Consider the following 24,424-nt stretch of genomic DNA (forward strand, 5'->3'; position numbering starts at 1 on the left):
CCCTTCCCACCAATGAAGACAGCCCCAAATATCTCTCATAAGACCTTATTTCATTCACACCCAACACATTTTTAATCTCCTCTTCAACATTGGCTTTTGTGGGTTTGCTAAAGAAAAGAGATGTCTTTTCTTTATTGATTTTTTGGCCCGACACCTCTTCATATTCTGCCAAAATTTTGAGCACATTTCCACATTCTTGGGAATTTGCCTTACAAAAAAGTAAGCTATCATCTGCAGAAAATAAGTGGGTTAGTTTGGGGCTTCTCTTGCAAATTAAGAAGCCGTTGAGTTCCTCTGCTCTTGCAGCTTTTGTAATTAAGCCATGTAATCCTTCCATGCATAATAGGAACAAGAAAGGGGAGAATGGGTCCCTTGCCTTATGCCTCGTGTTGGATTAATTAACCCCTTCGGATCACCATTCACCAGAATTGAGTATGAGACAATACGAACACACTCCATGATCAAACCGATCCACCTTGAGCAAAACCCATTTTTTCCATCAGTTTCTGAAGATAATTCCATTCCACCCTGTCATACACCTTACACATGTCTAGTTTTAGAGCCATAAAACCTGTTTGTCCTGGATTATGATTTTTCATACAATGCAAGGCCTCAAAAGCTACTAAAACATTATCTGAAATAAGCCTATTCTTTGCAAAAGCAAATTGATGCCAGTTATAAGTTTGGGCATGAATTTTTTTTTAATCTGTTTGCAAGGACTTTGGAGAAGATTTTGTACAATACGTTACATAGGCTAATAGGGAGATATTCAGATACTAAAACAGGATTCTTTACTTTTGGAATTAAAGTGACAAAAGTATGATTTATTGGGGGGGGGGGGTAGTTTACCTGAATTCAGCCAAGCCAGTATTGTGGAAGTCACCTTTCTGTTCATAATCCCCCCAAAGTGTTGGTAGAATAGGGGTGACATCCCATGTTGGAAATAAAGGAGAGATAATACTTGAATTTTCCTTGGAAATTACACAATTTGATTTTACTAAAAGAGGTGGCAGAGATGAGGCGTGGACCAAGTCACTGTTTTGAGACAAATCGTGTCGTCTATGGTACATCTAATATAGTTAGACAAATAGTTTCTGCACGTTGCCCCTAAGATATAACAGCCTAGTCACCTTTGCTGATTATCCTTGCGAGCCTACACTGCTCGTAGGATATAAGCTCTCTATAGTACTTTTTTTTTCCTAGAAAATTTAGTAAAGGTAAAAATATTTTTGTGAATAGTAAGAAGCAATAGATGGTAAGTGTTTAGAATAATAAAAATTATTTTTTGAAAGTTTGTTGCTTTGTAATTCAAAAATAATGTGTGTATGTTTATTTATTTCCATATATATATATATATATAGATATAGCCAGACCTATATCTTGTCCTTAGCCGAAGAATCAAAAGGGTTTCATATCAATTAAATAGTCATAGAGTTATTGAAATAAATATATATAATCAATAGCTTTTATATATATATATATATATATGTAATATAATATAACCAGATATCAAAAGTTGTCTTAGCCAAACTTTGTACATTGAGAAAAAAAGAAAGGATCATAATGCCATGCATTTAATGGCCCATTATTACAAAAACTTTTCAAAAGTTTTTGAATATATGTTACAAAAAATTGCTAGCTGTTTGACCACTTTCCATTAAACCAAATAGTAAACATTTGTATATATATGGTAACTTATTATAACATAAAATAATTCAACAATAGATATACATTTAAGTGTTGAAAAATCTTCTATATATGACGTTATTATGTCGTATTTAAATAAGAACGTTTGAATACAAAACATTTAGAATGGAAAGTATATATATGTAATAAAACCAAATATGCTGGTAATTATGGTATTAATATCACGTTAATATTCATAAATTTCTTGATTAAAACCATTGACAAAAGCTATTCAAATTTTGAATTATATTTGAATTTCAAAATTTAGCAATTAACGTATCTGACATTAAGAGATAATTGATACACATAAATGAGTATTAAAATAAATATAATAATATTTTTTTTATTATAAAAATATCCAACATCCCATCAGGACCTGGTGCTTTTAGGGGTGCCATTTGATCAAGTGCTTCCTGAATTCCCACTCCATGAACTCCCCCATTAGCTGTTCATTAATCTCATTTGTGACCAGCTTTGGGATAAAGGATTGTGAACCTTCTTCAATGGCCGAATTCCTTGTAGTGAACAAGTCTTCAAAATACTCCACAATGATGTCTCCAATCACTTCTGATTGCTCTTGCCAATTACCTCTTTTATCTTTAATTCCAAGAATGGAATTTTTCCTAAATCTTTGAGTTGCTTTGTTATGAAAAAATATGAAATTGCTATACCCATTTTTCAACCATAACACTCTTGATCTTTGGCTCCACATTCGGGTTTCCTTGTCCATGAGAACATGATTTTTAGCCCTCAATTCTCAGAGCCGAGAATTATCTCCCCTCCTGATTGCCTCAGCCTCAACCTTGGCTAAAAACTTTTTTTCTTCTCCAATTCTTGCCTGACATTCCCAAAAACATTTTTTTCCCACCATCCCAAATCCTTACTGCATTTTCCAATTTTTTTTCATGATATCACCTTCTTCACCATTCCTCCATACCGCCTCCACAATTTCACCATAGTGTGAATCAAATAATTATATCTCCTCAAAGCAAAACACTTTCTTCCTAGGTGGAGCTTCCAACCCCGAATGATTGATAAGAAGTGGAATATGATTTGATGACATACATCTTAGATGGGACACCCTTGAGCTTGGAAATCTTATGAGGAACTCACTATTCCCCTATCCTCTATCCAACCGTTCCCATAATAAGTGACCATCAGTAAAGTGTTTGCTCCAAGCAAATTTGGATCCCTCAAATCCTAAATCAATGAAACTACATTCGTCAATTATGTCTTTGAATTGTTGCATTTGGGTATGACTTCTTAGTGCTCCCCCTAATTTTTCATCTTGTGTAGTAATTTCATTGAAATCCCCCGTATAAAGCCATGGTACTTTTGGCCTATTGTTTAAGCCTCTCAATTTATTCCAAGCCTCCATTCTCCAATGAGTTTCAGGCTCTCTATAGAACCCAATAAATCTCCATTCTGTTTCCCTATTTTTATCTAGGGTTACATCAATAAAGTACCTATGTGAATCCTCAATAGTTACATGAACATCATTTTTCCCAAACAGCACCAATCCTCCACCTCTCCTCCCACTACAAACCTCCCACTTGTTATCAAAATTTATGTTATGAAGGACTCAATCTAGCCTAGCTTCATATGCCATGTTTCGGCTAAAAACACGATAAAAGGATCTTTTTCCTGGATAATGTTTCCAAGCTCCTTCTTTGTACATAGGTTCCTAAGCCCACAACAGTTCCATACTAAGAGATTCATGACTCTTGGTTGGGTTGAGCATCAGCCTCCACCATTCGAGAAGAAAATTCAACATCATTCGTCAAAACTTGTTTCTTGCTGCAAGGTAATTTAGGGTGATCATCAATTGTTGAAAAACTTCGTTTACATGGTCCTGTGATATCTACCTTAGCAACTTGCTGCATGTTCTTGCCTCTATCTAGTCCAGTCCACGTGCTTGTTCTTTTGGTTGCCCTAGTAAATTCATGCCCCTCATGTGACAAAGAATTAAGGATGGAAGTATTAGCATTAGGGTTTGATTGGGCCGCCTCTTGGAATTGATTGCTTCTAGAGGATTTAATCTAGATATTGATTGGATTAATTCCAATTAGTTTCGTTGGAGATAATAGACAGCTATCACCAGACTTTTCGTGCATGTTGATCCCTATATTTTCTGCATTAAATTTATCCAGATTATGTGGAGAGATATTAGGGCCTTGGACTTGATTACTCATGTAACCGCTTCCTGAATAATTAGGCTTATTAGGTGTGTTGGTTTTCTCCCATAAATTAGCTTTTAATGAGCTGTTTGATGAGTCTAGGTTGTGCACCACCGTGAGCTCCTCCATAGCTCTTGATTCATCATTGCTCTCACTGCCATATTCAAGTCTGGCTTTAGTAGCATACGGCTTTGGGATTGTGTGTTTCTAATTGTAAAAACTTGGGATAGCCACCACACTTCGCTTTGATGGAAAAAATGGTGGAGCACGTAATGAAGGCCCAATTTTTTGTTTGTTTGTTTGTTTCTGCTAAACTTCCTTCACTGTCTAGCCAAATCTCACAATCATAGTCTGAGTGGTCCATTTTGCTGCACTAATAACAAATATTAGGTAGACACTCGTATTTGATCGTGACCCAGGATTTTTTTCCTTTCTCCATAAACACAACTTGACCACAGCAAAGGGGTAAAGATACATCCATCTCCACTTGAATCCTCATAAAATTGCCCCATTCTGTTTCGGTTGGATCGGCAGAGTGTACAATTTGTCCAATAACTTCACAGATTTTCTCAGTCGCCTTAACATTCATATATTTGTAGGAAAGCCCATGAACTTGAACCTAGAATTGAGTTTTCTCAAATTTCAGTTCTTCCATTACCATGCTCTTATCATATTTCTGCATGATCACCAAGTGCTTATCAAAGCACCATGGTTCGACATTAAGGACCTTCTCTACTTCATTTTCATTTTCAAAAATGAAGAGAATCACATGATCACCCAAGTTTTTGATCTTAAATCCGCCCCTTGAACACCACAATGGGGTAAACGTTTTTGCAATGGCCTTAATATTAAGAGCCTGTTTCGTAAGAAACTTTGTTGCTATGATATGGTCTTTCGAGTTGAATTCATCTTCCAAACAGCAACCTGGCCCCTCTTTCTCTGAGAGCAATAATTCTTCCAACGCTGTTAGAACATGGAGAACAAAACACCTTCATAGAAGGTATGGCTATTCTACTGCCCAAGAGAAGTTTTGAGGACTTTCTTAGTTACAGAGAAACTTTTTTTTATATATTGTCAATAAATATAAGTAAACTACTTCCAATTGTTACAATTCGACAAAAATACCACCTTAAAGTTGAACTTGGGATATTATGTGGCCGTTTATGGACTATGTAGCATGATAGAAGCACCATGTGTGCAACTTATAAATTTCGATTTAGTACCCAACAAAATGATAAATATTTGTTATTGACCAAAATTTCAAAGTATATACATTTTAATTAGGATCAAAACTCCCCCCTTAAAATTGTATAATAGAATATTATGCTAACAAAAAATTATATGAAATTATCATGGTTTAAGTTAAATATAAGCTATAGTTAAACGAGACTTAAAATAAAAAATACAATGTAGAAATATTAAAATACTATAGCTAAACATATGATCTACAAACAAGAGAACTTACAGCTAAGCAAAAACCTATCCTGTACATCTTAAATTTCTTATTTGCATAGTTGGAGACGGAGAAAAAAAAAATGAATGAAACATCCCACTGAATTGAACTGGGTAAATTAATCAAAGGCAATATTGTTAGGACAAATAAAAACCCCTTTTATTGACATATATTTACATCTTTACCAACAAAAAGCCTTTCCCTTTCTAGAAAATGTTATCCTTCATATTAGTTTAGAGAAAAACGCTTTAAACTCCTCCTATATCCTTTTATTGGATGTGAATTTTGAAAATCTAACTATTGAATTGCATGTTTTTATTATATCCTCCATACTTGTAGAATTTCAAAAAAATTAAATATCAATAACTATGTCACCAATGACTTATTTATATTTATAGTAAAAAATTATATATAAAAAATAAGTTTATTGATCAAATAGTAAATAACATCCGATTTAAACCGAATTTGACATGCATGTTAAGAACATAAAGAAAATGCAATCCAACGATTGAATTGTAAAAAGATATAAGAGAAGTTTGAAGGATTTCTCTTCAAACTAATTTAAAGAGAAACCTTGTTTTTTCCATTTTCTATTTACTCCAAAAGTTCTCTTCCATTCTTTTTCCAATTCTAGTGCCTCATTAGGCTCCAATTTGTTTAGCGATAGAAACTATCTTTTACAAGAGATTAAAAGTAGTTAAAAAGGTAGAAGCAAAGTGAGATCCATGGTTACTGCTTATACATGAATAATGTGAAAGTATACTGGGTACAACTATGAACAGAGTTTGAAGAAGAACTGAGCTTGAGTTCTTTGCGTATAACAATAATACGCTTAAATAAGAACTAGATCATTTCATTTCAATAAAAAAAAATGTCTCACCCTATATTATTTTAAAGTTACTGCATTTAAAACTAACATCGATATGGGGTACAATGGCGTAGGATATTCTGTTTCAGTTTATTACCAGCTTTTATTTTTACCCACTTGGTTAGAGATTTGAATGGCCAAAACTTGATTCTTTCAACCCTATCCATGATCTAATACCAGAGGAAGCTAGAGCTATACACATATATTCCGGTTAAAAAGAAAATTATAAACTCATTGAGAGGTAATAAATTGAATATACATACATTGAAATATATAACCCCTTTGAGTGAGAATGGAACCACCTTGGCATGAAGCTTTGCCCTTTTTGAGGCTTAAAGTATGGTCATGCAGATACCTTTTATCTGCCTAGCAAAAAATCAGCCTGCATCCCACTTGGAGACCTGAAGCCAATTTCGCCGCAAAGAGTTTGCATCTACTGTTGAGAAATCTAACTTCCCATATAAGAATTTCTCCATATTAACAATACCATAAACTTTACTTGAGTGCAACAATGCTGGCAGTACATTGTCATTTGGCTCTGATGGCATGGCATTTACTAATTTGCAGTCCTCATCTAACATACCAGCACGGCTATAGAGTTCAGTCATGCAGATTAAATGTTCTGGAATAAGTGTGATGCCATAATGTTCACCCATATATTTGAAGTACCTCTGACCCTCTTCCAAGTTATTTGTCTGTACACAAGCACATAGAAGACCTACAAAAGTGATAGCATCTGGCTGTACATTGCCCCTCTCCATCTCTGCAAAAACAGAAATAGCTTCCTCTCCGCACCCATGCACACCCAAGCTAGTGATCATAGAATTCCAAGTAGCCAAACTCTTTACTTGCATCTTATTAAACACTTTTCTTGCATCCTCTAAACTACCACATTTGCTATACATGTCAATAAGAGCCGTCCCAAGAAAAATACCAAGTTTGAACCCATTCTTGAGAGCAAAGTCATGAATCCATCTACCCAACTTGAGGCTCCCCATCTCAGTGCAAGCTTTTAACAAGCTAACCAAAGTAAATTCATTGGGCCTCACATTATCAAGCTGCATTCTCCAAAATAATTCAAAAGCTTCTTCGGGTTGATTTCTAGCATATCCATTAATCAATGCTGTCCATGAAACAACATTTTTTCCTGGCATTATCTCAAAAACCCCTCGGGCAGCATCCAATTCATCACAACTAACAAGTCCAGAAATCATGGTAGTCCACGAAACCACACTGCGGACACACATTTTTTCAAATATCTTACACCCAAAATCTACCTTCCCACACTTGAAGTAAAGATCCATTAAAGTGTTCAGCACAAACAAATCTCCTACAAAACCAGTTTTGATAGCTAGCCCATGAACCACTTTTCCCATCTCAATTGCAGAAGCAGCACTACAAGCTTTGATAACAAATGGAAAGGTAAACTTATCGGGTGGAAAGCCTTGGGATATCATAAGGTTAAACAGAAGAAGGGCTTGTTTTGAGCAATCATTGATGGTATAAGATCTAATCATTAGGTTCCAAGTAAAGGTAAGAGGGCCCTGAATTTGATGGAATACAAGAGTAGCAAAGTCCATTTTCCCATAAGAAGAGCAAAGACTAAGAAGTCTCCTAATAAGTAACTGATCATGAGAGAGACCATGGCGAATTATCTTTGCATAGACTCGCTTAAGATGTTTGAAATTGGTGCACTTGTGGAGTGATAGAAGAGCTTCTTGTGAACCAAATTGTGGTTTAGAAAACGGGAATGGGTTTGTTCTGGGAAATGCATCAGGAGTGCATGAAAGGCATGCAACCATTATATATATATAACCAGGCTTCCACCAAGTTGAGCGTGTTCTTCAACAACTAACCACAGTATCGCCAACGCCAAGTTAATAACTAATAACACAAGAAAATACTAAGGCACACCACCTAAAGAGCTGTGCTAATTTTAGCGGAAAAAGGCCTATCAACAGTAATAAACAAGAAGAAATGGAGCTAATCTTAACACTCTCTTTGCATCTAGAAAGGAACACATTCATATATAAAGTAAAGAACTTTGTGAGCAATTGGCAACCTTCGCATAATTGTTTTATTGCTAGCACTAGTTGTTATGGAAATGACGAGATACAGTCACTGCCACAACTTTTTTTAGATAGATGCTGCGAATTAAAAAAAGAAAAAAAAAGAAAGAAAGAAAGAAAAGGGTTTTACCTCGGACTTAGTCTGTTGACACTACCAGCATACCACAGCCACTGAGGAGAGTGAGAGACAAGAGAGGAATAACTTGAATTGAAGAGTAAGGTGTACAGGGATGGGATTGAGTGAAAAGTTCATGCCCCTATATATAATGAAAGTATTGGGCAGCTGAGCTAGCCCTCCAAACTCTGCTTAATTCTCTGTTTGTGTTGCCGTTTTGATATTATGCTTATGAACCCCCCCTAATTCCTCCGCTTCTTCTTCAAATTCTGCTTCTGCTTTGGTAATGAAATAAAGAAAAGGGAAAATAAAGCTAAAAAAGAAAGATAAGGGTTCGGGCTTGAAAAGAAAGTACTCACTTAGACGGCCTAATCCTAACCATCCATGACCCAACAAAAAAAAATATAATAGGGGATTTTATTGTTTTCTTTTATTCTATTTATTTTAAACTAGATAGAAATGGTGTATATAATTACGTTATTGCGCTTTTTATTGCCTATTAATCATATTCTAAATATATATGTATTTAAAAAGATTTTTCGAAAACTAGAACGTTAGTCCTTATTCTCTTACCCACGAGAATTTAGTACTTGTGGATGATAATCAAGGCAAGGGGTGAAAATTTTACTGTTAAATTAGGAAAAATTGATTGGAAAAATATTTATAAATAGAAATTTTAACAAATGTTTTAAGGTAATTAATTAATGTGCAACATTGTAAATCTTATAATTTCTCGTTAATATGAGCCAGTTATGAATTATCCATTTTATTTATTTGGTAATGAATATTTGAATTTTATTTTATTTTATTTTGTACGTATCTTTTGGATAACATAACATTAATTGGTGAGGGAGGATGTTGATTGATCCACTTGTATGTTGTGGATCGGGATGGGTTAAAATGGACGGCCCAGATTGAAGCGGACATTCCAGTGGACAGTAGTAGACTGGAATCGAAAAGTCGCAAATTCGGGGAAGAAGGAAGGAAGGAAGGTGTGAAAGCCCCCACTGGTCATTCTCAGCTCAGACCACCCAACTTCATTCTTTCCCACCTTGTTCAATTTTCGATTCTTTTGACCATTCCATCCATCCATCTCTCCTATATCTATCTACCCAAAAAACACTCAAGCTGTCGCAAAAACAAAAATGGGTGCGAATAGCGATCCGACCCAAGACGGGTCCGACGAGCAACAAAAGCGGTCAGAAATATACACGTACGAGGCTCCGTGGCACGTCTACGCCATGAACTGGAGCGTCCGCCGCGACAAGAAGTACCGTCTAGCCATCGCGAGCCTCCTCGAGCAGTTCCCCAACCGGGTCGAGATTGTCCAGCTCGACGACTCCAACGGCGAGATCCGGTCCGACCCGAACCTCTCTTTCGAGCACCCGTACCCGCCGACGAAAACCATCTTCATCCCCGACAAGGAGTGCACCAAGCCCGACCTCCTCGCCACCTCCAGCGACTTCCTCCGCGTTTGGCGGATCTCCGACGACCGCGTCGAGCTCAAGAGCCTCCTTAACGGGAACAAGAACAGCGATTTCTGCGGGCCTTTGACCTCGTTCGATTGGAACGAGGCTGAGCCGAAGCGAATCGGGACTTCGAGCATTGACACCACGTGTACAATCTGGGACATCGAGCGTGAAGTCGTGGACACCCAACTCATCGCTCACGACAAAGAGGTGTACGATATTGCTTGGGGCGGTGTTGGGGTTTTCGCTTCTGTTTCGGCCGATGGGTCTGTTCGTGTTTTCGATCTTCGCGACAAGGAACACTCGACTATCATCTATGAAAGCTCTGAGCCCGACACGCCTTTGGTTCGACTAGGATGGAACAAGCAGGATCCTAGGTACATGGCGACTATTATCATGGACAGCGCTAAGGTTGTTGTGCTTGACATTCGCTTTCCTACGTTGCCTGTTGTGGAATTGCAGAGACACCAAGCTTCTGTCAATGCGATTGCTTGGGCTCCACATAGTTCTTGCCATATCTGTACGGCTGGGGATGATTCTCAGGCTTTGATTTGGGACTTGTCCTCTATGGGTCAGCCTGTCGAGGGTGGATTGGATCCCATTCTCGCTTACACTGCCGGGGCCGAGATTGAGCAGCTTCAGTGGTCGTCGTCTCAGCCTGATTGGGTTGCCATTGCTTTCTCCACCAAGCTTCAGATACTTAGGGTATGATGTTTATGATAATTGTGAGGTGAGGTGAGTTTTGAATGAAATTGTCTCTGGCCTTGTCTTAAAAAACTGTCTCTGTTCGTCTTTTCTAGATTCAACATTAATGATGAGTGTAGTTTGTCTGTTCAACATTAATGATAGTGTCTTTTAAGTTTCCAAATGTGAGTTTCTGCCTGATGGTTACTGGACATTTATCCAAACAAAACACAATGAGGAGCTTACACCAATTCAAAACTTAGCAAGAATCTCTACATTCTCATAACTCATAAATAGCTACACTCTTGTTTAAATGTTGCTTCGAAGATTATCATTGGGATTATTTCAGATGCAAGGAGCTAGTTCCTTGTAGCTCAACTAGTTCTAGGGTTCAAATCCCCCACCCCGAATTATAAAAAAAAAAAAAAATTCAAGGCAAGGATTGGAGGAATTTTGGGACTTTTTAAGACATGGATGGGTTTTTGGAATGTTTTATGTTTCAGGAATTATGATCAATTTGCATGTTTTCCTCTTGGGTATTTAACTCCTTAGAATCTGAAGTTTTTGCCTTTTCTAGCACTTTGTGATATTGCTGAGATGATTTTAGATATAGATGTGCAGTAAGGGAAGTATCTAGTATTGGGTTGGTTGTATGCATATGAAGATGAATGTAAATTTCAGAAAACTTAGAGATAGTATCATTAGCTGACTACTTGAGAGTCGTTTACAATGGTTTTCTCATATGAAGATTTATGATAGGGAAACCTCGGGTCAATGCTAGAACAACTTGTTAGCTAAAATAACCTAATGAAGTAAACAATGTTTTAAGCAACTGATTCGATAACAGGAGTTGCTGAAATGGGGAGTCAATTGAAAATTCAAAATGGTGGTCATATGAAGTGAAGATTGATTAATGTGGTGATATGAGTGAGCGCAAGGAAAAGGTGGAGACTGAAAAGGGCCTGATGAATAAAATGGATCTATGTTGATCAATTTGCTTATATATAATATCGTGAAAACAATCAAGGATCTTTAGTTTTTTGAGTAATGATATTTTTACCTTAAAAACTATAATGGGTAACCATACTTCCTTGTGAGTGCTGATGACACTATTTCTTTAGATTCCTGGTCTCTTAAAATTAAATATGTAAAATAAGAAGGGAGGGGATTTGTTCCTTACTCGGCAGCGGCTCTTTTCATGTTGAACAGTCATTTTTGCCTTGTTTGTCTGTATCGTGTTCAACCATCACTTGTCTTACAAAACAAGCTGTCTTAGAGTTTGTTGTGTTTATTTATCATGCTCCTCATCACGTTTCAGTGTCTAATGAGAGTATTTAATGTATAATATGATTCTCGCATAATGACTTGTTTTGTCACTGCCCTATTCGTAGAGGGCAATAACTAATTGGCAACTGCTAATGTTGACACAAGGTCTTATATTCTATGGCATTCCCACTCTATTACTCCAACACACTGCTCATTTGACTCAGTTCAATACTGCTGCACCTCTACACCCACTTAACTCAGACATTGGTAATAAATCACATCTTATATTTGTGCTTTTAATTAGATTTTCATATTCTTCTGTAATAAAGCACCAAATTGGGAGGTAATGCAAAGATGAAATATTTGGGTGCAAATTTTCCACAGTAACTTTAGGCTTTGTGTTCAAGCAAAAAAAGCTTAGGCTGTGTAATTAAATAATAATTAAGAACTACAAGAAGATGCTCAGTGCCATTGCATATCTTAAATAAGTCGCATAACTGGACACGCCTTTGGTTTGACTCGGATGGAACAGGCAGGATCCTAGGTACATGGCCACTATCATCATGGACAGTGCCAAGGTTGTTGTCCTTGACAATCGTTTTCCTACTTTACCTGTCGCACACCAAGCTTCTGTCAATGTGATTGCTTGGGCTCTGCATAGTTCCTGCCATATACAGCTGGGGAAGATTCACAGGCTTTGATTCGGGACTTGTCCCCTATGGGACAGCCTGTCGAGGGTGCCTTGGATCCCATTCTTGCTTACAAGGCCGGGACTGAGATCAAGCAGCATTAGTGGTTGTCGTCTCAACTTGATTGGGTTGCCATTGCTTTCTCTACCAAGCTTCAGAGTTCAGATACTTAGGGTATGATGTCTGTCTACTCTTTTTTTAATAATATTTATAATATTGTGGGGTGAGTTTGCAATGAAACCATCTCTGCGTTGTCTGGAAAAATGTCTCTGTTTGTTGTTTTTAGATTCAACATCAATGATAATTGTAGTTTTTCTATTCCAATGTTTTTTGTGATGATGTATTTCAAGCTTCCAAATGTAAGTTCTGCCTATTGGTCACTGGACATACATCCAAACAAAACATAATCAGGAGCTTACATTGATTGAAAACTTTCAACGGAAGAGTCTCTACATTCCTATATCTCATAAATAGCTATACTTTTGTTTGAATGTTGCTTCGAAGATTATCATTGGGATTATTTCAGATACAAGGATTAGAGGAATTTTAGGACTTATAAGTACGTGGAAGGGTTTTGCAATGTTATACATTTTAGGAATTAGGATCTATTTATTTCTTTTCCTCTTGGGTGTTTACTCCTTATAATCCAAAGCGTTATCTTTTTCCAGCACTTTGTGACACTGCTGAGGTGGTATTAGAATAGATGAGCAGTAAGGGAAGTATCTAGTATTGGGTTGGTTGTATGCATATGAAGAAGAATGTAAATTTCAGAAAACTTAGAGATAGTGTCATTAGCTGACTACATGAGAGTCAATTATGATGGTTTTATTGTATGAAGTGAAGGTTCATGATGGGGTAACCTCGGGGCAATTCTAGAAAAACTTGGAAGACGAAAATAACCTAATGAAATTCAGGAAGGAACGATATCTTTAGTAACCGATTAGATAACAGGAATTGCCGAAAAGTAGAGTCAATCGAAAAATTCAAAATGGTATTGTCATATGAGGTGAAGATCAATTACCATGGCAGTATGAGTGAGCAATAACCTGTAAGGCAGTCTAGGGAAAGTTGGAGGCCGGAAGGGCCCATATGGATAAAAAGGATTTATGTTGATAAATTTGCTTATGTATATAATCTCACGACCAATAGAGCAAAATAGCAAGGAGGTCTGGATGGGCTCATCACAGTTTTGAGCCAAGGCATTGTTTTCAGCTATATTGGTTGGCTGGACCTATCACAATGCCCTTCAACTATCCTGCTTTTCTAGGGGTGGTTTGTAACTCACGTGAACCTGATAAGTGGTAACATTGGTAAATATCAATGCTCACCCTGTGATCTAAATGCTCCAAAATGGACCTGGCTCTGCAGTCTGTTAGATTTTTTGTTGGATATCACTCTCTCTGGATTTTCATTCTAAAAATTACATGCATTCTCAATTACGAAACCACTATGGGGATAATGAAAACAATCAAGGATCTACAGGCTTTTGAGTAATGATATTGTTACCTGTACATCCTTGTGAGTGCTGATGGCACTATTTCTTTAGATTTCTGGTCTCTTAAATATGTAAAAGAAAAAGGGAGGGGATTTGTTCCTTCCTCTTTCTGAACTTGGCAGCGTCTCTCTTCATGTCATACAATCATGTTTGCCTTGTTTGTCTGTATCACATTCAACTATCATTTGTCTTAAAAAACAAGCTGTCTTTGAGTTTCTTGTGTTTATTTATCATGTTCCTCATCACCTTTCAGTATCTGATGAGAGTATTTAATGATTAATATGATTCTCGCATAATGACTTATTTTTATGTTCTGTCATTATTCTTGCATAATCATTATTATGTTCTGTCAATACTCTTCTTATTTATTAAAAACAAAACCTCAATTGGTAGAGGGCAATCATTATATTGGCTGCTAATGTTGATACAATATCTCAAATTTTATGTGATTCCCACTTTATTACTCTATACTTGAACACACTGCTCGCTTGACTCAGTTCCCGCTTAACTCAGACATTGGTAAAAAATCACATGTTATATTAGTACTTTTGGAATTCTCTGTGCTTTTAATATTAGAAAGTTTAAATTTGTTTCTTAAAACTAAAAAAATAACAAAATATCTGGGAAGACAGTGATATTATGGATTATTTTTAACTTTTTGAATTAAACTAGAATAGGCTATGTTAAAACATGGCTTTCCCAAGTGGAGTTGGTCCATATGTCCTCTTCTAGTCCTATACTGCTTTATGAGTCTAAATCTTCTGTCTCATCAATTGTGCTCCATTTCATGTTCCACCAATAAAATTTGGACAGCTAACTTTTTTCATTAAATTAAATATCTCATTAAAGTCAGAGTTATCTCATTTAATGAAAGAGGCTAGTTGTCCAAGTTTTATTGATGGAGCATAAAATGAAGAACAATTGATGAGACAGAGGATTTGGACTCCTGCTTTATTAAAGGGCAAATGGTAATCATCATCATTGCGAATGTTCTGGGTTTTTGCAACCTTGCTTACCAATACCTACCTAATCCAATGGTGCTTATTAAGAATATATCAATCCAAAAATCTTTATTTAATATAAAGTCAAAAGCAGTTCTACCGTTGGGAATCGAAAGGCTCGGTCAATATTTTGAGTTCAACCCAATGAAAGCACTGCATATGCATTATTCCACACATTTGCTTTTATATAGATTTCCATATTCTTTTCTAATAAAGCGCCAAATTGGGGGGTAATGCGAAGATGAAATATTCGGGTGCAACTTTTTCCACGATAAGTTTAGGCTCTGTGTATCTCAAAAAAATAGTTTAGGCTTTGTGTAATTAAACAATAATCCAGAACTAAAAGAAGATGCTCAGTGCCATTGAATATATTAAATAAGCCCCGGAACTAGACACTATCTCAATAAAAATTGGTGCTTAAGAGTGAAGTTAATGTGTATGTGTTTGATAAGAGATCCTGTTAATGGATGCCTTTAAGGTAATTATTAATAAACTATTTAAAAAAAGTTTTGACATAACTTTTATAAGAATTGTAAAAAGCCGCCAAAAAAATTAATTATTTTTTCTTTTCCTATAAAAAGTTTCTAAAAAGATTTTTTATAAATTAATACTTTTAAGGCATCTGTGAACTTTTATTTGTTTAACAAATAAGCTGACTTAATTAGTAAAGTTTCTTGCTATCGAATGAGAAATTTGAGGTTCAAACTCCACATAAAAAAAAAAAAAAAAATTCAGTGCCTTAATTTGATAATAAGAGCAATTATTATGAAATTAACGAGATCATAAGTTTAAGCTAATTATATATTAGCTAACCAAACATGCACTGAACGATATGCTTACACATCATAGTGCTCTTATCTAATCAGCTTGTCAATGGTATTGGCATCTACCACGCAACTGCAGGTTGAATGGATAGTGGTAATTTACTTGTGCCTTCTAAAAATATTTGTATTGCATACTTGAACCCCAGTGAATCAAGAAACCAATTTTATTTTGGTCATGTTACAATTATGTACGGTTCCCCTTTCTTTATCCTACAGATATATTAGGTCAGTTTGCCTTATTACTCGTAGCATAACAGTTGTAATTGCATCCAATGGCATTGACTTTGGTCCTGGCCTAGTAGGCCCTTTCACATACTACCATCTCACTCTCTCTCTCTCTCTGGTTCAGGGGGCATATAAATTGAAGTTTAGTTCTTCTCCAAATCAGGCCCTCTTCCAAAATTGTTTTTCTTAAGCGTAGAAATGCAGTGAAAAGAAGGAATTAGTTAGTCAAGAATTCAGTACACCAATAGACTAATCTGCATAATTATATGGTTCTAATTACCCATGAAATGAAGGAGCAAAATGTCATCAAGTAGACCACAAAAATGACTTGCCACCCTCTCTCTCTCTCTCTCTCTCATATGTCTCATAATGTATTGTTATAGACTACAAAATGACTAGCGAACTTCCCACTTAAAATGAATACTTGAATCAAAAAAGTTAAACCCTCTCCTTTCCAACTCTTTTGAGCCATAGTGATTGATTGTGCTGGGGGTCTCACAAGTCACATCACGGAGCATCCCACAGTATTATCATCACTGAAATAATCCCCGACTTCCGTTGCTGGTGTCTGGAATGGTGGTTGAGATATTGAGTATGAGTCGTAGAATTCTTGACCATTATAAGTTGGTGGGAAAGGAGGAGCCATATAAGAAGGTATTACATAACAGGGCATGGTGGTGACAGAAGAAGGCCCGACCATGTAAAAACATTGAGTCTGAGTCTTGACATTGCCACCATCATTCATCAGGATTGGATGATCGTTGCCATTCGTGTATGGTTGTGGATTCGGAGGAATTTCATTTTTAATGACTTCAATACTAGAAATTTTTGCAGCACTCTCCATTTCCTTCTGATCATTCTTTAATGTTTTGTTCTTGTTTCCATCCCCACTATCTATACTCTCCTTAGTTTTATCAGTTATTGTGGCATGTGAATCTAGGCACTCGTCTTTTTGATACTCAGTTTTTGTCACTGCCAGTTCTGCTTCTTTCTTTGCCTTTCCAGCATTCTGATTCCCGGAATTCCACATTTCTGCTTGTTTTCCAACTTTCAGAAGCTTCTTGATTAAAACTTTTGGATCCACATTCCCTAGGACTGTCACTTTCGGCTGCAAAGGGTCGATTTCTGTCTTTAACACACCTGATAACATGTGTTTTTCTTTCATGATTAACAGGAGGAGAAAAGCAAGGTAGTGTAAAGAACAAGGGAGATGTAAATGCTTTGAATTTATTACCCTCAATGCCTTGTAACGCCTTCTTTACTTTCTTCTTGCAACCATCACAGCAGTTGACAGAAACCTTCAACTCAACTTTCTGAAATAATTCAACGTAACTTGGTTTAAGACCTTACGAATTTGGAGTTATGAATAGAAAAAGAAGTGAACAAAAGTAAAGAACTAAGAGACACAAAGAACTTGTAATAAATATCGAGCATGAACGTGCTTCAGCACCTTTAAGTCTACTTCCTTAGCCATGTTTCCTCGCTGCCCTGATTTCTGGAGGAGACAGAGGTGTAAGGCTTGGATATATAGAAGAACTAAGGTGGAAAAGTGAAAACAAGAATGTGAAAACAAAGTGTGCTTTTGCAATTAGCTGTTGGGTCTGCAAGCTCTATTTATAAGCACAAAAAGAACGTAGGAACTGGAGTCAACAATCACAATAGTGCACAGTGTTTAATGGCCTTTGCTTTTTTCTGTATTATAATATACTGATTATGTTGTTCCAACGCATAAGCATTTTTTTAGGGACAGCTTTCTCCTTAAGCAAAAGAAATATGCAATTTCACCCTTTGGGTGTCCACAAGTGCTCCCATATCCTTTGGCCATTTGTGCATTGTTCTCCGTAACGTTTGTAATTACTTCCATGAGGGGGTAAGATCACACAGGCCCAGGATGGGTAGGCCCACAAGCAAGCGCAGGGCACTCGATTTGAGCAAACCTAGCCTGGTTGAACCAGCCCGACAAGTATGGTCAAAACTACAACTCTTGGCCAACTTGAAGGCATTCAACCAAACCCCCAAATTAAGGCAATCTACATCGGGTCAAATCCATAAAACCCTACACAGATGTCAACGGCTGGCCTTATCGGCCTGAAAAAGAGTGTATTCAAATGACCATCTCTCTTTATATTAACATTTATTATAGTTTACATATCGATGTTGGTATTTAATGTAATGCAGCAGTAGTCCACCCCTTACTATAGCAGAGCAGAGAAGGTGCCCTAAGGCCACATCATCAACCATCATAAGAGGGTGACTGGATGTTAGAATCCTATCTTGACTGTATTGAGAAGCATCTACCGGCCATCACTAGTAGAATCTTTATAAATACCCTACACAATCAAGAAGAAAGGGACTCCATCAACCTGTACCTCTGTTATTTTTCTTTCAACTTACTTGTTAATGCTATGTTTGGCTGGGATGAAAAGGGAGAGAATAGAAAATGAAGGAAGAAATTACAATTTAGAAAATGCAATTCTCTATTATTTAGTTGGATTGAAAATGGAGAAAAAAGAAAGTACGATAAATATTGTTTCCAGTTTCCACCCAAGTCCACCATTTTCCTTTCCTTCTAAATAGGGGGGAAAATGAATAAGAAGAAAAAGAAAACGAAATTGTGAAGAAAAAGTATAAAATTATTCTCACTTTTTCATTATTTTACTTTTAATAATAAAGGCATAATAGTAATTTCTTATCTATTATTTTACTTTTCTATCCTTCTGTGAAACACGCATGGTAGAAAACACAAATATTTTATATCCTCTTAGTTTTTCATCCTCCAACCAAAAAAGAAGTTGAATCTCTTCATTAACTTAAACATCTAAGTATCTCTAACCAATCTCATTGAAGGGAGGGAGGTTCGAATTACAAACATAGACCACAACAAATAATATCATTACCATTGAACTATCCCATAAACCAAGGAACAAAGCTATAGTTGGACGGGCGCCCGGGCGGGGGGGTGGTCCCCCATATAATATATTATTTTTAGCAATTTGTTTCAATAAAATTGCATTTTGTCTTCTCAATAGTATTATTGATATTTTTAAAAGCTATAAAAAAAAAAAAATTAGGCCAAAAACAAAAATTAAGCCCAAACATCACCTCCAAAACAAACACATGTTAAAAAAAAAAAAAAAAAATCAAAGCCAATTCTAACAAGAGATCTAACTAGTATTGGTTAGTTGTTGAGTGCTTGTGTGCATAGTGCTTGTCAAAGATTTAAAAGAACGGCAAGTTCAATTTTTATAAATAATTGCATTGTAATATCTTAAAAAACAATAATTTTGTTTATTTTTCTTTGTTAAAAACAAACACATGTTAAAAAAAAAAAAAAAAAATCAAAGCCAATTCTAACAAGAGATCTAACTAGTATTGGTTAGTTGTTGAGTGCTTGTGTGCATAGTGCTTGTCAAAGATTTAAAAGAACGGCAAGTTCAATTTTTATAAATAATTGCATTGTAATATCTTAAAAAACAATAATTTTGTTTATTTTTCTTTGTTGATGGTTTATTAAATGAATGTTTATTCGGAGTTTTTTTTTGTTTTGTTTTTTTTTTGTTTATACTTCTGCCCCCTAATTCCAAGTCTTGGTTCTGTCCTTGCATAAACCTGAATAAAAATGAAATAGTTTATGTCTTATATATATTAGTACGTAATGAATGAAAGTGGTAACTATATTCATATAATCTTGTACCAGCTTGCTCTGTTTCTTTATTCTAATTGATTGAGGCCTAAGTAATGACAACAACGATTCCATAATCTTTTTTTTTTCCTCCCTTCTTTTGCTAGCATTGAAACAACAATCATTCCTTTCTTTAGCTTTATTTATTTTATAATAACCAAATTGTACATCTCAATCAATCAAACACCTTCCTGTAAAAGAAGGAAGGGAATATGCTGTAGTCCTATGTTCATGACTTGTGAGAGAGAATGATAGTCCATTAGATTTATGGATGTATAATGTTAAGTTATAAATATAATACTAATAAAGAAATTAAAGAACAGATCCAATCTCCTTGAACTTGCACTCTCACAACAGTGAATAAACTATTATGATTGCAATCATAATATTGCAAAGCATATATATATTGATTCCATATTATTAAGCAATGAACATGGCTCCCAATGACTAAGATTGGTATAGCTTTGAACCGCAATGATACAGCTATGTGTAGGAATAGCTAAGCCCACTATGTTCAACAATATGCACTAGAATTGGAACAAAAGACCAGAAAATATAAAAAAATGGAATAGATATTACATGCTTTCCGTATGTCCATCTGGTGTTGCACACCTCTCCTTTGCCCTTGTTCGGATCCTCCACATACATGTACATTTTTTTACTTCTGATTACAAAAGAAGAACTATTTGCTACTAAGTTAAAAAGTTTCAAAAGATACTTAGCTTTTCTACTACCATCTATGGCTGATTATTTTTAGTTTAGGAAATTGTCAAAAGTATCTCTCTCACCCTTCGCCACAAACACTGCTTGACTTGTATCTTTCTGGGTCCAAAGGTAGGGTCGAAGTTTTGAACCCTCGCCTTTAATGCATTAGTTTCGTACCATGAGAATGGTGGTACGTGTGTTCGAAATCCTACGTCTTTTCTTTTCAGTGAATACGAATTTTTACCATTTGAAAATTTGTAAAATAATAATAATAAATAACAAAATTGATATGGTGATTTTTTCCGATTAAAAAAAAAAATTAATATGGTGTGGTAAGTAAAGCCAATATCTCGTGCAGCCAAATGGCTCTTTCATGGCTTTACAAGTGGCACTTTCATGCCTACCACCCCAAAACCTCTCATTGTGAATTTGTATGCATGAGGAATGAGGATGAGGTATTTCAAACATATTGAGGTATTAGGGATTTTTTTTTTTTTTTTTTAATGACTTTGAATTTTTTTAATTAAAACATAATTCATTTTTCATCCAATTAAGCATTACTTTATTGGCCTATTATATTCCAATTTCTTATCTATGTGTGGATTTTTAGTTTTAATTTTCTCCCTTGATATATTGTTTTGGCCAGGTTTAGCTTAAGCGTAGAATTGAATTTCTTATAATAAAGAATGAAATGTGATCTAAGAAGAAACATTTTAAAGTCGTTTAATGTCAATGTAGTAATTCAAAAAAGCTAATAAAGTATTTTTCCTTAATATATATTTTCGAAACTCAAATCGAAATAACCCTTCGAAATATCCATTGGTTGGCCAGCCTTAGCATAATCTAGGCTCCAAACAAAGTAACTTGTGCTATAAATACCCCCTTTTTTCAGTTCTATTTGGCACAAGTGAGGAGAAGTATGGGTAAAATTACCTATGCTACTTTTATGTTTGCCGTCCTCTTTATCTATGTGGCTTTTGCAGAGAGAGGTACGACATAGTTTTGAATCTTGGACCATTTAAAGAACTATAAAAAGTGAGAAGTTTAAGGTTTTATAGATTTGGCCAAGGTTTAACTGAGGTCAAACTATGATAAAAAAAAATTAATTCAATTATAAATATGGTTATAATATATAGTTTGTGACATTAAGACTCGACAAGCCCACATGCCTTAATGGTTAAAGTGTCAAGCAACTTTTCATGAAACCCGCCTAACCTTCAATTCTGGTTGAACCACGGTTGGTCTGGTTATGAAAACAACGGCATTTTATATTTTTTTATATTTATACCTATATTTCGCCTTCCAATATAATATGTTACTTTCATAAAAAATATAAATAATTCCCAAGCTAAAATTTGTTCATATTATTATTGGGAACATTACTAACTCGATGGGTTTTTTTTTTTGACAAACTTAATTATTTTATTTCAACTTGGAGTTCTTAATTTTTTTCACTCGATGAGTCACCTACAACATTTAATTTAAACAGTCAATGTTTCAGTGACCTCCAATCAAATTTAGCTCAAATATTTGTAAGATCATAAAATTTTCTCTAAAAGAGAATTAGTACGAAGAGTAATGATGTAGGAATTAAAGTTTTTGAAATTCTTTTTTTTTTCTTTGTAAAACCATTATGTTACTTAAAGTATTGTCACCCTAAACTTTAAATTTTAACAATCAATCGTATAAATTGAGGAAATTTTTTTTAGAAGATAAATTGTGGAATTAGTTTCAATGTCTCCCTACGGATAAGGTTTCTCTACCTTTTGTTTTTCTTTAACGTAATATTTTTGTAATAAAGTTTGACTAGACTAAATTTAGTTTAATTAAATTCTCTCTCTCGTGGTGGGTTCCAGTTAGCTCAATTGGTAAAGTCACTAATAGTTGTATAAGAGATCTAGGGTTCAATCCCCGCCTACACCAAAAACTGATTGGTATCTTGGTTTGATAATAAAAAGCAATTATCAGGAGCGGACGCCATAGGTTAAAACTCTCTAAAAAAAAATTCTCTCTCTCGTGGGTTCCAGTTAGTTTAAGTGGTAAAATCTCTTATAGTTAAATAAGAGAATTTTTTTTTTTTTTTTAGATATACGAACATATGACAAGAGACTTTATCAATTTGAAATATACAAAATAAATGAACAATTGATTCAATGAATAGAAAATGTGACAAGACAGAGAGAAATTGAAAATCTAATAGGAAAAAAAAAAAAAAATGATCCGTGGACATTTAATTGTAGTCTCTGTTATTACATATAGTAGAGATGCATATCAGTATATGGTATGAATTATTTTGTTGTTATCTTTACCATTACAAAATTCTTCAACTTGTTAAAAACTAGACACTAGAATGTTAATGAGTAATATCTTACTTTGATAAAAAGCATGGCTTCAGATGTACTTCTCTTTCTCTAATTGTCTAATGACTTAGATATTGTAGGACTCCCAAGGAGAATCCATCAAGAACATTTTCGAATTAATGAGAAATTCACGGGGAGATGTCGGAGCACTTATGATATCATACGTTGTACTTTATCTAGTATCGAGGAGGACAACGCAGCATTGGGGAAATGCCTATCAAGAAGGTGCCTTTGCTTTTATTTATATTAGTCGCAAATTCATACGATATGTAGAGATATTTTTAATAATTATTTTATGGTTAAAGTTATTTTAAAGTAAAAATTTTATAATAATAATAATTTGTTAAGGATCATTTTGTGAATTACCAAATAAGTTAATAAACTACCATTACTAAAAGAAATAACCAAAGATATATAACGTTAACTTATTAAATTATTCAAAAAAGATTTGTCAAGAAATCATTTAAATCAGCCATCGTATATATGACATGCCCTAAAAACCCTAGAAACTTCATAATTAAATAGTGTAGAGTAAACATGGTTTTACAAAAACAATGAATTTAAATTGACATAAAAAAATGTAGAAAATGAAAAGAAGACAAATCTTAGTGTAAATTTTTGTGCAGTTGAATATTACTCCTATCTTGTGGACTCCATGTTATGGTATGTTGATTTGTTCATATATATCTAGATGAGTAAGAATGTAACTATTATTTGAATGATTATTGTGATTTATTGACACTAAGTAATAAAAAAAAATTAAAACCTAAATTCTTTTTTCTAATATAATGGAGGAGAAGACTATTGATTGTAATTTAAAGTAATTAAAAAAATAGAGAACATACTCATATATTCATACATTTGAATTACCTAGGCCAACAAAGAGTCATTCTTATTGTGTTTGATGACTTCTATATTCGGTGAACCATTTTAGACAAGAATTTTATTATTATTATTATTATTATTATTACTACTATGATTTGCTTGACAACAAATCATAGTAAAAGAGACATTTAAAAAAAAAAAAAAACACATAACACTCTAATATATAAATCAAACTTGACATACCATATGATTTTAAGGAACAAAGCGATATACCCACTCAAGAATATAGGATTACTGCTTTGAAATGAGCTCTGTTTTGACAGGAGCTAAATTTAAAACCATTCATCTTCCGGTTAAGAGAGATAGAGGGCATCTAATGGTTTATATATAATCTCTTTGATTTTATCTCTTTGATTTTATAGGGATGGTGGTGGCAATTGAATAGGTATGAATTGGTTGGATTCAATGAGAAGATGAAGAGCCAAGATAGGAGGAGAGGGAGAGTCTAAGGCATTAAAGAGCATGGGAAGTTGAAAGGAATGGAGAGAGGGGGAGTTAGGGGTGTTATGGAAGCTGAAGTGAAAATTGTGGAATCGTTAAAAGACTTATAGAAAAAGAATGGAAATAAAATAATTTAGTTTATTACTAAAAAAAAAAAGTAATGACGTGGCCGTTGATGTGGTTCAACGTGAGCATAACAACAATAAATGCTATGCTTCAGCTTTTAGTATTATATAGATGAGCTAAAGCTTCATGCAACTCACAGGTAAAGAGAGAGATAATGAGATATATAAAATAAAGGATGATGATGATTAGTGTCCTGTGAAAATA

General features: G+C 34.9%; 3 protein-coding genes across 4 annotated transcripts; 1 reads left to right on the forward strand and 2 right to left on the reverse strand.

Annotated features, from left to right (window-relative positions):
• Window positions 1-6,367: 6,367 nt before the first annotated feature.
• LOC112027355 (pentatricopeptide repeat-containing protein At3g26630, chloroplastic) lies at window positions 6,368-8,754 on the reverse strand. 2 transcript variants are annotated; one of them, XM_024060038.2, is made up of 2 exons: window positions 8,384-8,754; window positions 6,368-8,035 (listed from the first exon to the last, which is right to left on the reverse strand). In XM_024060038.2, the coding sequence occupies exon 2, from the start codon at window positions 7,984-7,986 to the stop codon at window positions 6,562-6,564; it is 1,425 nt and encodes a 474-aa protein (XP_023915806.2). In that variant the 5' UTR covers window positions 7,987-8,035; window positions 8,384-8,754; the 3' UTR covers window positions 6,368-6,561. The 2 variants fall into 2 exon arrangements, with proteins under 2 accessions (XP_023915806.2, XP_065632833.1); XM_065776761.1 differs by having other exon boundaries at window positions 6,368-8,068.
• A 496-nt stretch (window positions 8,755-9,250) lies between these two features.
• LOC112027343 (WD repeat-containing protein LWD1) lies at window positions 9,251-10,705 on the forward strand. Its single transcript, XM_065776762.1, has one exon. The coding sequence runs from the start codon at window positions 9,514-9,516 to the stop codon at window positions 10,546-10,548; it is 1,035 nt and encodes a 344-aa protein (XP_065632834.1). The 5' UTR covers window positions 9,251-9,513; the 3' UTR covers window positions 10,549-10,705.
• A 5,571-nt stretch (window positions 10,706-16,276) lies between these two features.
• On the reverse strand, window positions 16,277-17,629 carry LOC112027327 (heavy metal-associated isoprenylated plant protein 35). The gene is made up of 3 exons (XM_024060007.2): window positions 17,472-17,629; window positions 17,256-17,334; window positions 16,277-17,161 (listed from the first exon to the last, which is right to left on the reverse strand). Exons 1-3 carry the CDS (start codon window positions 17,493-17,495, stop codon window positions 16,524-16,526), a joined length of 741 nt encoding a protein of 246 aa, XP_023915775.2. The 5' UTR covers window positions 17,496-17,629; the 3' UTR covers window positions 16,277-16,523.
• Between the last annotated feature and the right edge of the window lie 6,795 nt (window positions 17,630-24,424).

This window comes from Quercus suber, unplaced genomic scaffold (genome assembly GCF_002906115.3).
Source record: "Quercus suber isolate HL8 unplaced genomic scaffold, Cork oak 2.0 scaffold_141, whole genome shotgun sequence".
NCBI classification, from domain to species: Eukaryota; Viridiplantae; Streptophyta; class Magnoliopsida; order Fagales; family Fagaceae; genus Quercus; species Quercus suber.